Source organism: Drosophila subpulchrella, unplaced genomic scaffold (assembly GCF_014743375.2).
Source record: "Drosophila subpulchrella strain 33 F10 #4 breed RU33 unplaced genomic scaffold, RU_Dsub_v1.1 Primary Assembly Seq18, whole genome shotgun sequence".
Taxonomy (NCBI): Eukaryota; Metazoa; Arthropoda; class Insecta; order Diptera; family Drosophilidae; genus Drosophila; species Drosophila subpulchrella.
Genome location: NW_023665515.1, coordinates 792,780 through 806,014, shown reverse-complemented (window position 1 = coordinate 806,014; position 13,235 = coordinate 792,780). Strand labels below are relative to the sequence as shown.

The 13,235-nt window shown below is 35.7% G+C and overlaps 1 protein-coding gene across 3 annotated transcripts in view; it reads right to left on the bottom strand.

Annotated features, from left to right (window-relative positions):
• LOC119559145 (protein apterous) overlaps nucleotides 1–13,235 on the bottom strand; it is a 70,419-nt gene that overhangs the window by 32,182 nt on the left and 25,002 nt on the right. For all 3 annotated transcript variants that reach the window (XM_037872214.1, XM_037872215.1, XM_037872213.1), the window contains one exon: nucleotides 1–140. In XM_037872214.1, coding sequence (XP_037728142.1) covers nucleotides 1–140 — 140 coding nt within the window. The remainder of the gene's footprint in view (nucleotides 141–13,235) is intronic.

The window sequence follows — 13,235 nt, the reverse complement described above, 5'->3', positions numbered from 1 at the left end:
CTATAATAATCGCTTTTGCAATAAATGTTGCCATCTCGTGAGTAGCATGAGGACTCCCGTTCCAACGGCTGCCGGCAAGCATAGCACTGTAAGCAGCTGGCGTGCCATCGTTTTTCCACAGCGGAGAGGTAGAATCGATCCTAGGAATATGACAGACAGTTTTTGTAAATAACGTATGCATTGGATGAAAATTTAACAAGAAGAATCGATAAAGTCGAGTCCTTCGACTATCAGATCCCCGTTACCGTGTGTCAAATTTCAATTAAAATAAAACTCAAAGGCATTTTTTCTAAGCGCACACACCACACATGGCAGCGCCACGGCACCAAGCAGACGGTAGCCGCATTACTGACCATGTCAAAGACTGTTGAACTTAGTTGGTCATAGCTTTTAAAACAGCAATGCAGTTGGTACGATTCTCAGTTCTTTAAAAGTATTAATCAATATAAAAATCAATTTCAATTTAAGCTTTTACAAAATCTTCAAAAATGTGACGGTCGGACGGACATGGCTAGATCGACTCGGCTAGTGATCCTGTGTAAGAATATATATACTTGACAGTTGGTAAATATAAAAAAAAATATAATAAAATAATAAACCGATTAAAATAATTTGGCATGTAGATGGGTATTGATAGTAAAAACAAAGTCTCAGTTAAATATTTGCAAAATATTAAAAAATGAGGGCTCTAGGCGGGATTTAGGGTCATAGACATTTGTGGGCGTTAGATTGTGCGTGGCACCCTGCTCGCATTGCCCAAGAAGCTCAAAAATGTACAAGCCAAGTCCAAACTTTCTAGCTTTTATAATTTCCGAGATCTAAGCGTTCATACGAACGGACAGACAGACGGACATGGCTAGAACGATTCGGCTAGTGATCCTGATTAAGAATATATAGATTTTATAGGGTCGGAAACATTTCCTTATACTTATTACATACATTCCGACAAATCTACAACATTTATTAACGGGTATAAATATGGTTGGCATGTTGAGTGGAATTATTAACACTAGTTTACGAAATAATTTTGTAATAATGCATTTAGACGGATGATGGAAGTTCCTGGTAGGTTTGTTTTTATTACATTTTTTATCACTTACATTATTTTCGTGTATTCTAAGTATCACTGTGGATGGCAGCTTACGTAGTGACGAATCGCACCGGGAGTGTGCATGAGGAGACTTCTATACACCCAGAAAAATAATCAACCAAATTTAAGGTCATGCATGGCCTAAAAAAGTTTAAATGGACTAAAAGTTCATTTTCAGGGTATACACTGCCTAAATATTTTTCCTTATTTTTGGGTCACGAATGGCCTAATATTTAAGGACATCTTGGGCCATAATATTACTGCATCTTACCTAAAAATATTTGACAACTAAAAACCTTTTAAACTCAATAATTGCTGTTATATATTGATGTTGGACCTAACCAAATAATAATTGTATTTCTTATATTTATTAACCAATTATTTAAGATACTCTTTTAAGATAAATTAACTGAGCCGTATTATTACAAAATGGAACATTTGAGGCCATATATGCCCTAAAAATTGGGTATTAATTAAAAAAAACATGTTTAATGCTTACTCATGATAATATAATTAGCTTATTTTAATTTATCTCCATGTTAATATTGAATATTCCAATAAAATTCCGCGCGAGAGTCCGATGCGTTACTTATAACTTGAACTTACACGCTTGCGCGTGACATGGTGCGATGGGTCAATGGGTAAGGCGTCTGCCTCTGATGTACGAGGACCCCGGTTCAGGCCAAAGTAAGTCGAAAGTTTTTAGGATACATTAAATATTTCCTTATCAATTTTAACTATAATTATTGATTGATTGATATTGTACTGAAAAATATATCAGATTCAATTATTAGAAAAGAAAAATACATTTAAATGTTTTGGGCATGACTCGAACTTCGAACCCCGAAAACAAAAGAGTGCCGGGGCGCTCCACTTATCCCCCTGACCCAAGTCCATATGCTTTTATATTTTGGCAAAATGCTTTTGTAAGTTCCAAGAAACTATTTTTAGGCACCCAATTATCTCAAATCTAGGCCAAAATTGCTTATATTTTAGGCCGTTAGTGACCTAAAGTTTTAGTTTAGGGAGGCCTAAATTTTATGCCATACATGGACTTAGATCCAGATTAAGGCCAATTTTACCTAAATTCTAAGCAATTTTTGGGCATTTTAGGTCATTTGTTTTTATGGGTATACCAACAAAATTGCAATACGATACTCCATTGCAAAGTTATGCAATTTAAATAAATTCTAGACCATTTTCAAATTAAGACCAAAAAATATGTTTGTGTTACAGTCCTGGGATAATTGTTGTCTTATTAAACCTATTGATCTGAAAAACATTTGTTCTAAAACATTTGCGAAACCCGCTAGCTTAGCGCGAAAAAAGCTAGACATGGATAACTTCCCTTCAGTTCCAAAAAAAAGTTTCACTTGTGAATCACCTTGGTAATCACGTGGGACATGTCCTCTCGCACAAGTGAAGAACAAGTGACGCTCCATATAGAAAATTGTATGGTGATGATGTCCGCATTTTCACAAGTGAAAATTGAAATGAAAATTTTTCTAAGTCCTTCGGCCTGTTACGTGCCGGTGACTCGTCCCAAGTGAATCACTTGTGAAAATCAGAATTTTTCAATGAGTTTTCACTTGTAAAATCACTTGCAAGTGACACGTCCCAAGTGAAATCACTTGTGAAAATCCGAATTTTTCCATGAGTTTTCACTTATGAAACTATTGAATTTAAAATACATACATTTTTAATTACATTTAAATTTATTTTAATTAGATTTATTATTCAGATAAGAGGACAATTATTGTTAGTATTTCTGTTTTTTTGTTTTGTTAGTTTGTTTTTCACGTTCGTCATCGCCTTTCTCAAACATTTGTCCGGGTCTTTGGAGTCCTTGGCCAACGCTCCTGAAAAAATGTATGCGCATATGATTAAAAAATGCGATTTACTTTTTAATTTGTATATTTACCTTATATAGCTGTGATTAACCCTTTGCGGGATTTTTTTTGGCACAAAACATTTCGTCATCTACTTTCGGCTAACGGAACCCATTGAATACCTTCAAAATTTACGTACTTTAAACTAAGATCAATGCACAACATCTTAAGCTTAACGTAGCACTTACCTGACTTTATTATATTAACTTAAAGAAACGATTAAAGTAACTCTGCTGCGCACAATTAAAATGGATGCTTCGCTTTTAATCACTCAAACAGAATGCACCAAGTCTTCTTCTCACCCCTTTACTTGATTTCTTTTGTTTTCTCTTCGCTGTTGGCGCGTGCCACTGCACCTATACCCTTTCTTAAGCAAAAATATCCGACTATTTAATTTTTACTTCTTGAGTAAAAAATACGATACGATTTTTGTAGCCGTTACTCGTAGAGTAAAAGGGTATACTAGATTCGTCGATAAGTATGTAACAGGCAGAAGGAAGCGTTTCCGAACCCATAAAGTATATATATTCTTGATCAGGATCACTAGCCGAGTCGATCTAGCCATGTCCGTCTGTCCGTCTGTCTGTCTGTCCGGATAAACGCTGAGATCTTGGAAACTATAAAAGCTAGGCTATTGAGATTTGGCGTGCAGATTCCTGAGCTTCTTACGCAGCGCAAATTTGTTTCAGTAGAGTGCCACGCCCACTTTAACGCCCACAAACCGCCCAAAACTGTGGCTTCTACAGTTTTGATGCTAGAGTAAAAATTTAAACTGAAATGAATTGTTCTCATCAATACCTATCGATTGACCCAAAAAAAAGTTTGCCACGCCCACTTGAACGCCCACAAACCGCCCACAAACTTCATAAAATCGTTAGTATGAACGCGGAGATCTCGGAAACTATTAAAGATAGAGTATTGGGACTTCAGATTTAGATTCCGTAGCCTTGTACGCAGCGCAAGTTTGTTATGCGAATATGCCACGCCCACTCTAACGCTCACAAGCCGCCCAAGCCTGTGGCGCCCACAATTTTTATGCTAGATACAAAATTTTAAATGAAATGTATTGGTCTCGTCAATACCTATCGATTGATCCAAAAAAAATGTTGCCGCGCCCACTCTAACGCCCATAACGCTTAAATCTGTCTACCGCCGGTAGGTGGCACATTTCAATTTCGCTTTGCTGCTTGCATATCTCCATTTCCCTTTGGTCCCTTTAGCTGAGTAACGGGTATCTGATAGTCGAGGTACTCGACTGTAGCGTTCTTCCTTGTTTTTTAAATGTTAATACTAAAATGTTTTAAATATTTAAATCAATTTTAACGGACTTAATTTCTATAACTAAACTACAAAATTATGTTGTAATAAAACTGTATAATAAGTAAACATAACATCACTGTGGACGGCAGTACACGTAGTGGCGAAGCGCGCAAGAGAGCGTGCGAAGACAACTACTATATATAGCCGCAGAAGTGAAAATCTGCCATTATGGTCCGATCGTAACAAGTGATACACCAATCGAAAGGTATTGCAAAAACTAAGAAGATTGCATACCTAGACTTTCGAAATATAGATTTGTTTGGGAGAAAAAGCGGTGAAAGTGTAAAAGTAAAAATTTAGAAAATTGGATCTGCTGGATACGGTGGGGATAAAGGCCCCCGGCGGGAAATGTAAGAAACGACAGATTTCTCTTGAAATTTGAAACTATATAGCCCGACACCAAATGATTACGTAATATATGGACAGCCCCGAAACGCCTTAAGGTAGAGACATGATTTACATGTCATTGTAAAGTTAATTCTAAAATCTAAACTTTACTTTGACTCAATTGTTCTTACTAAAATCTTTACAAAATCAGAGGTAAATTACATTTTTTAAAAAGTTTTTTCGTGATATTTTTAAAAACAGGACAGTTGAGTTTGAAAACACCATCAGAACTTTTAAGCATTTGAGATTCCTCAACCTTTGACTTATTTAAAATCAATTTAAAATTACAAAGTTGATATCAGAACTTTTTTCTGTTGAACGTGCGATATTCACTATTTTTACCACGTTAGGCGGTGTTTTTCTTTGATAAGAGTTAGCTGCAGGGTATTAAAGTGGCAAATAAAAATGAAAGTACGAGGGAAATCAAAGGTTTGGAAATAATAACAATTAACACTGTGGACGGCAGTCCGAGTAGTGGCGAACGCGCATCAGGAGAGTGGACGAAAGCCATTACTATACATGGCGGCATAATTGAAAATCTGCTGTGATGGTCGGTGATGGAAAAATTAAAACATTTTATAAAGTGTACTTAGTTAGTCGAATTTACAAGAGTTTTTCATCAACAAATATAAATTTCAGGACATTTGTAAGGTGCGATCGTCACGACCCGTTACCTGGTTAATGGGTGGATCGACTTGACTAGTGATCCTGATCTAGTATATATATACTCTTTAGGATCGGAAACACTTCCTTCTACATGTAACATAGTTTATGACGTATTCCAAGCTTACACCTTTCCTTTATTTTAGTCCACAAACATTAGTTTAAGGAACAATGGACTAAAATTTGCTTAGCCTGAAAAATGAAATATACGAGTATGCCTAAAACTTTTTCAGTCCATTACACCCAAAAACAAGGAAGAACGCTATAGTCGAGTACCTCGACTATCAGATACCCGTTACTCAGCTAAAAGGACCAAAGGGAAATGGAGATATGCAAGCAGCAAAGCGAGATTGAAATGCGCCACCTATCGGCGGTAGACAGATTTTTTTTGATTAATCTGTAGGTATTGACGAGACCAATACAGTTCAGTTCAAATTTTGAATCTAGCATAAAAATTGTGGACGCCACAGGCTTGGGCGGTTTGTAGGCGTTACAGTGGGCGTAGAGTAAAAGGGTATACTAGATTCGTCGGAAAGTATGTAACAGGCAGAAGGAAGCGTTTCCGACCCCATAAAGTATATATATTCTTGGTCAGGATCACTAGCCGAGTCGATCTAGCCATGTCCGTCTGTCCGTCTGTCCGTCTGTCTGTCTGTCTGTCCGGATGAACGCTGAGATCTCGGAAGCTAGGCTATTGAGATTTGGCGTGCAGATTCCTGAGCTTCTTACGCAGCGCAAGTTTGTTTCAGTAGAGCGCCACGCCCACTCTAACGACCACAAACCGCCCAAAACTGTGTCTCCTACAGTTTTGATGCTAGAATAAAAATTTTAACTGAAATGTGTTGTTCTCATCAATACCTACCGATTGACCTAAAAAACTTTGCCACGCCCACTTTAACGCCCACAAATCACCCACAAACTTCAAAAAATCGTAAATATGAACGCGGATATCTCGGAAAATATCAAAGATAGAGAAACGGGATTTCAGATTTAGATTCTGTAGGCTTGAGCGCAGCGCAAGTTTGTTACGCGAATATGCCACACCCACTCTAACGCCCACAAACCGCCCAAATCTGTGGCGCCCACAATTTTCATGCTAGATAAAAAATTTTAACTGAAATGTATTGGTCTCGTCAATACCTATCGATTGATTTAAATAAAACTTTGCCACGCCCACTCTAACGCTCACAACGCTAAAAATTTGTCTACCGCCGGTAGGTGGCGCATTTGCTGCTTGCATATCTCCATTTTCCTTTGGTCCCTTCACCTGAGTAACGGGTATCTGATAGTCGAGGTACTCGACTATAGCGTTCTTCCTTGTTTTTATTTGTTATTTTGACGTGTTCTAAAATTTGTTTTGCCTCTGCACACAAAATTGTTTAAGAATTCCATTCTAAAAACTTGCACAAAAAAGAAAAATAAATGTTGACTCTTTGTGGGCTCGAGCTCACGCCATTTAGATGAGTTTGAAAGTTTAACGCATTAGACCGCTAGGCTACCGAATTTCAAATTTCAAGGGCGATTTTCTAGTTTCAAGGGCGATTTTGGTTGATTTTTTGTTTTACGAAATAAGGCGATTTGCCCTAAATATGAGAAAATATTAAAAGTATATGCTCGGAAAAATTCGCCCTACATAATAGAAATTTGAGAAAAATTAACCCTAAAACATATTTTCTATGGCGATTTTTCCTATATTTAGGGCGATTTTTCTTAATGTTAAGGCGATTTCATGTTTAGGGCGATTTTTCTAGTATTTAGAAAAATAATTTTATGAGTGTACATTGTATGAAAAATCCTATTTGACCCTAAATAGAGTCATTTTAACAACAACCGTGGATGCTTCGATACCGATAAAAGCTTTTTTGATTGTTCGAGTTTCGAACTGCGCTCAAGTATCGCTTTTTTATTTTTTTTGTGCCCTGTGCTGCTGTTGACGTTAGCAGAGAAGTCGGCGCAGCGTAGAAGACTGCCTACAAGGAGAGGCAGATATTCGGAGGATCCTTCTCTTTCTTTGTCTTATAATCTGCCTGCACTCGGCGCTCTCAGAGACAAATTTCGGCCGGTCCGTTGTTTCTTTTGCGTCTCTCTGTTATGTTCGGCTAGCGACTAACATTTCGTCGAAAAATTTTCGTGGAGCAGCGACAAGTGAATGCCCTAATATTTTAGGAGCATTATTGTATATCGAAAAGAACGATTAATATTGTTTTATAAAAGTAAATTATTTGATTATAGGAAAATTAAGTAAATTGAATTTACTTAAAATGTTATGTTAACTTATTATACATTTTTATTACAATATAATTTTTTAGTTTAGTTATAGAAATTTAGTCCGTTAAAATTGATTTAAATACTTAAAACATTTTAGTATTAACATTTTTTAAAAATGCATATTGTATTTTTTACTCAAGAAGTAAAAATTATATAGAGGGATATTTTTCGCTTTAGAAAAAGTATAGGTGCAGTGGCAAGCGGCAACATCGAAGAGAAAACAAAAGAAACAAGAAAGGAAGTTAGCTTCGGCAAGCCGAAGCTTATATACCCTTGCAGCTCTAATTATTAAATTTAAAAACACAAAAAATGATATTCCCAATAGTATAAGATAATATGTCAAAAAACACCGAAGCTATAATTTGTTTCATATTATTTTCCTACCAATTTTCCGATCGTTCCTATGGCAGCTATATGATATAGTCGTCCGATTTTGATAAAATTAAATTCGAAACTCAGAACTAATTAAAAAATTTTATTTCCAAGCGTAGGAGGTTATATGTTAAAAAACACCGAAGCTATAATTTGTTTCATATTATTTTCCTACCAATTTTGCGATCGTTCCTATGGCAGCTATATGACATAGTCGTCCGATTTTGATAAAATTTAATTCGAAATTCAGAACTAATTAAAAAATGTTATTTCTAAGCGTTGGAGGTTATATGTTGAAAAACACCGAAGCTAAAATTTTTTTCATATTATTTTTCCACAAATTTTCCGATCGTTCCTATGGCAGCTATATGATATAGTCGTCCGATTTCGATAAAATTTAATTCAAAATTCAAAATTATTTAAAAATTGTTATTTCCAAGCTTAGGAGTTTATATGCTAAAAAACACCAAAGATATAATTTTTTTTCATTTTTTTGTCCGATTATTCCTATGGGAGCTATAAGATATAGTTGTCCGATCCGGCTGGTTCCGACTTATATACTACCTGCAAAAGATATAAGACTTTTGGGAAAGTTTCAGCCCGATAGCTTTAAAACTGAGAGACTAGTTTGCGTAGAAACGGACGGACAGACGGACAGACGGACATGGCTAGATCGACTCGTCTAGTCATGCTGATCAAGAATATATATACTTTATGGGGTCGGAAACGTCTCCTTCACTGCGTTGCAAACTTCTGACTGAAATCAATATACCCTCTGCAAGGGTATAATCAAATAAAGCGGTGAGAAGAAGACTTGGTGCATTCTGTTTGAGTGATTGAAAGGGAAGCATCCATTTTAATTGTGCGCAGCAGAGTTACTTTAATCGTTTCTATAAGTTAATATAATAAAGTTAGGTAAGTGCTACGTTAAACTTAAGATGTTGTGCATTGATCTTAGTTTAAAGTACGTAAGTTTTGAAGGTATTCAATGGGTTCCGTTAGCCGAAAGTAGATGACGAAATGTTTTGTTCCAAAAAAAATCCCGCAAAGGGTTTATACACAGCTCTAAAAGGTAAATATACAAATAAACAAGTAAAACGCATTTTTAATCATATGCCCATACATTTTTTCAGGAGCGTTGACCAAGGACTCCGAGGACACGGACAAATGTTTGAGAAAGGCGATGCCGAACGTGAAAAATAAACTAACAAAACAAAAAAACAGAAATACTAAAAATAATTGTCCCCTTATTGAAAATCTGAATAACACGATTTAATTAAAATGAATTAAAATGTAATTAAAATTGTATGTATTAAAATTTCTATATTTTCATAAGTGAAAACTCACGGGAACAATTCTGAATTTTAAAAGTGATTTCACTTGGGACGTGTCACTTGCAAGTGATTTCATATTTGAAAACTCATTGGAAATATTCTGATTTTCACAAGTGATTTCACGTAGGTCGTGTCACCGGCACGTGACAAGCCATACGAAAAATGAGTATAAGGAACAAGTGAAATCCCGTGGGACTACGGAAAAGTTTCATTTGAATTTTCACTTGTGAAAATGCGGACATCCCATGCAATTTTCTATATGGAGCGTAACTTGTTCTTCACTTGTGCAAGAGGACATGTCCCACGGGATTCTCAAGAGAAACTTTTTTTTTTGAACTGAAGGGATCTTACATTTTTAATAAAAAAGTTGTATTTAAAATGTTTTCAGATTTCAAATAAAAGCAAGGAAGGACGCTATAGTCGAGTACGTCGAATACACTCATAAAATTGTTTTTCTAAATACTATAAAAATCGCCCTAAGCATAATATCGCCCTAACATTAAGAAAAATCGCCCTATAGATAGGAATTATCGCCATTTGAAATATGTTTTAGGGTTAATTTTTGTAAAATGCCAGTTATTTCTATTATTTAGGACGAATTTTTCCGAGCATATGCTTTTAATATTTTCTCATATTTAGGGCAAATTGTCTTATTTCGCAGAAAAAAAAATCATCCAAAATCGACCTTGAAATTTGAAAATAAGTGGCATAGCGGTCTAATGCGTTGAACTTTCAAACTCATCTACAAGGGTGGTCAAAAGTATTTTCACAAAAAAAAAGTTAAATATATTCATATTTTGAACTTACATCTTGTTAACTTTGGCATCAATGGAAAGGTAATTTAAATGCCGTTTGAATGATACAATACATTTCTTAACACATTCAGTACTTATTGAAAAGGACGAATTTGTGTGAAAATGTCCTTTTTGAACTTTTTTCCTCGACTTGAAAACTTAAATTTTTTGATGCAAAAAGTTTCTTCAAACAAAAATAATAGTAACTGCAAAAAGAATTTTTCAAAAATCATTTTGCTTATATTTTTTATGATTTTTTAAAGGTGACACTGTCGGAAAAAATTTGTATGAAAAAGAGAAAAATATGCCTAAAATGCATGTTTCTAAGCATTTTCAAAAAATCATAAAAAATATAAGCAAAATGATTTTTGAAAAATTCTTTTTGCAGTTACTATTATTTTTGTTTGAAGAAACTTTTTGCATCAAAAAATTTAAGTTTTCAAGTCGAGGAAAAAAGTTCAAAAAGGACATTTTCACACAAATTCGTCCTTTTCAATAAGTACTGAATGTGTTAAGAAATGTATTGTATTATTCAAACGGCATTTAAATTACCTTTCCATTGATGCCAAAGTTAACAAGATGTAAGTTCAAATTATGAATATATTTAACTTTTTTTTTGTGAAAATACTTTTGACCACCCTTGTACATGGCGTGAGTTCAAGCCCACGAAGAGTCAACATTTATTTTTTTTTCGTGCAAGTTCTTAGAATTGAATTCTTGAACAATTTTGTCTGCAAAGGCGAAAAAATTTAAGAACACGTAAAAATAATAAACAAAAAAGATTTATAGTACATTAAAATAACAAATTTTTAATGTATTTAGTCTGGGTAAAATAAAACATAGATTGTTGTCATTAGTGAAAATATTTCTTAGAATTAAATTGAGAGTTTGTTTTTAGAACAAATTGATATATGAACCCTTTTTGAGCGTCGCCTAGCGCGATGTGTCTGTGGTGCAGCGGTAGTGTTCTCGACAGCGGACCCAGCGGTCGTGAGCTCTCGATTCTCGCAGTGACCACGAAGATTTTTCTCAAAAAGTAAGTTGTTGGATATCTGTGTTTTTACAGATCCCTGATTCTGTTATTAATGACTACTTTCAGTTCTTATGATTCTAGTTAGCAGTTTACCAACACGCGATGAGCGGCCGAGTAATAACCTTGCCTTCTCACCCTCTCAAATTATAGTAAAAAAGGACACTGTCAAAAATTCCTAGAACAAGTACCGCGTATAATGTTTGCCGAGCACCAGCAAACATGTTCAAACACGATTTATTTATACAAAATTGTTCTAATTTTTAGGGCTCTTGCTCGTGTTTTTAGGGCACTTTACCTTTAAATCATTAAAAACACCGTACATTAAAGAAAAAATACATAAAAAACAAGGAAGAACGCTATGTTCGAGTACCTCGACTATCAGATACCCGTTACTCAGCTAAAGGGACCGAAAGGAAATGGAGATATGGTTATGTGGACGGTAGACAGATTTAAGCGTTATGGGAGTTAGAGTGGGCGGGGCAAACTTTTTTTGCGGTCAATCGAGACTAATACATTTCAGTTAACATTTTTTTCTAGCATGAAAATTGTGGGTGCCACTGGCTTAGGCGGTTTGTGGGCGTAAGAGTGGGCGTGGCAAACTTTTTTTGCATCAATCGATAGGTATTGACGAGACTAATACATTTCAGCTAAAATTTTTTATCTAGCATGAAAATTGTCGGCACCACAGATTTGGGCGGTTTGGGGCGTGGTGTAACAAACTTGCGCTGCGTACAAGGCTACGGAATCTAAATCTGAAATCCCAATTTTCTATCTTTTATAGTTTCCGAGATATCCGCGTTCATACTGACGATTTTTTAAAGTTTATGTGCGGTTTGTGGGCGTTAAAGTGGGCGTGGCAAACTTCGATAGGTATTGATGAGAACAATACATTTCAGTGCAAATTTTTATTCTAGCATCAAAACTGTAGGAGCCACAGTTTTGGGCGGTTTGTGGGCGTTAGATTGGGCGTGGCTGAAACTAACTTGCGCTGCGTAAGAAGCTCAGGAATCTGCCAAATCTCAAATCTAGCTCTTATAGTTTCCGAGATCTCAGGTTTATCCGGACGGACAAACAGACGGACAGACGGACATGGCTATATCGATTCGGCTAGTGATCCTGACTAAGAATATAAATACTTTATGGGGTCGGAAATGCTTTCTTCTGCCTGTTACATAATTTCCGACGAATTTAGTATACCCTTTTACTCTACGAGTAACGGGTATATAAATTAAAGTAAGAAAGTCACCATAACTTCAAAAATACCGCCGTTGATGTTTAACATTTTTTTCATATGTTGAGGGTATTTACCTTTAAAAACAGAAAAATCGCCGTAGATTTAAGAAAATTCACCCTAGATCTAGGAAAAGTCGCCCTAAATGTAGGACCAAAACATGCCTATTCTTAGAAAATGTTGCCCTTATTTTGTTACCCAGTCGCCATTGACCCCCTTTTTAGGGCGATTTTACAGTAAAATTTCTATGAGTGCACGGTTGTTGTCGAAATGACACTATTTAGGTTAGTATATATTAGATTCTTAGGTGTAGTGTCATCTTTACCCACACTTATCAAATTGACACTCAAAGACTTTTCTTAGTATTTAGAAAATTAACTTTATGAGTGTAGGGGCGTTATAAGCTATTGGGCGCTGGGCCAAGTGGCGCTTTAGAAGAAGAAGATAGGTGGTGTTAGTGAAAAGAGCAGAGTTGCTTTAAGCATATCTCCATCCCTCTGGCACTCCCTTAAGCTGAGTAACAGATATCTAAACGTCGAGACCATAACTATAGCGTTTTCTCTTGTCACAAACATTTAAATACTTTAAAAATATTAAATTTTAGATTAAAATGGCAATCTGTTAGTAGTACTTTAACGCGTGGTCCCGTTTTGTATTTGAAAATGGTGTTAAACGGTGTTTTTGTTTGGCTAAATATTTGTCGTAAGAACAAGGCACATAATAATTCAAAAACAAGGAAAAACGCTATAGTCGAGTACCGCAACTATCAGATACCCGTTACTCAGCTAAAGGGACCAAAGGAAGATGGAGATATGCAAGCAGCAAGGCGAGATTCAAATGCGCCACCTACCGGC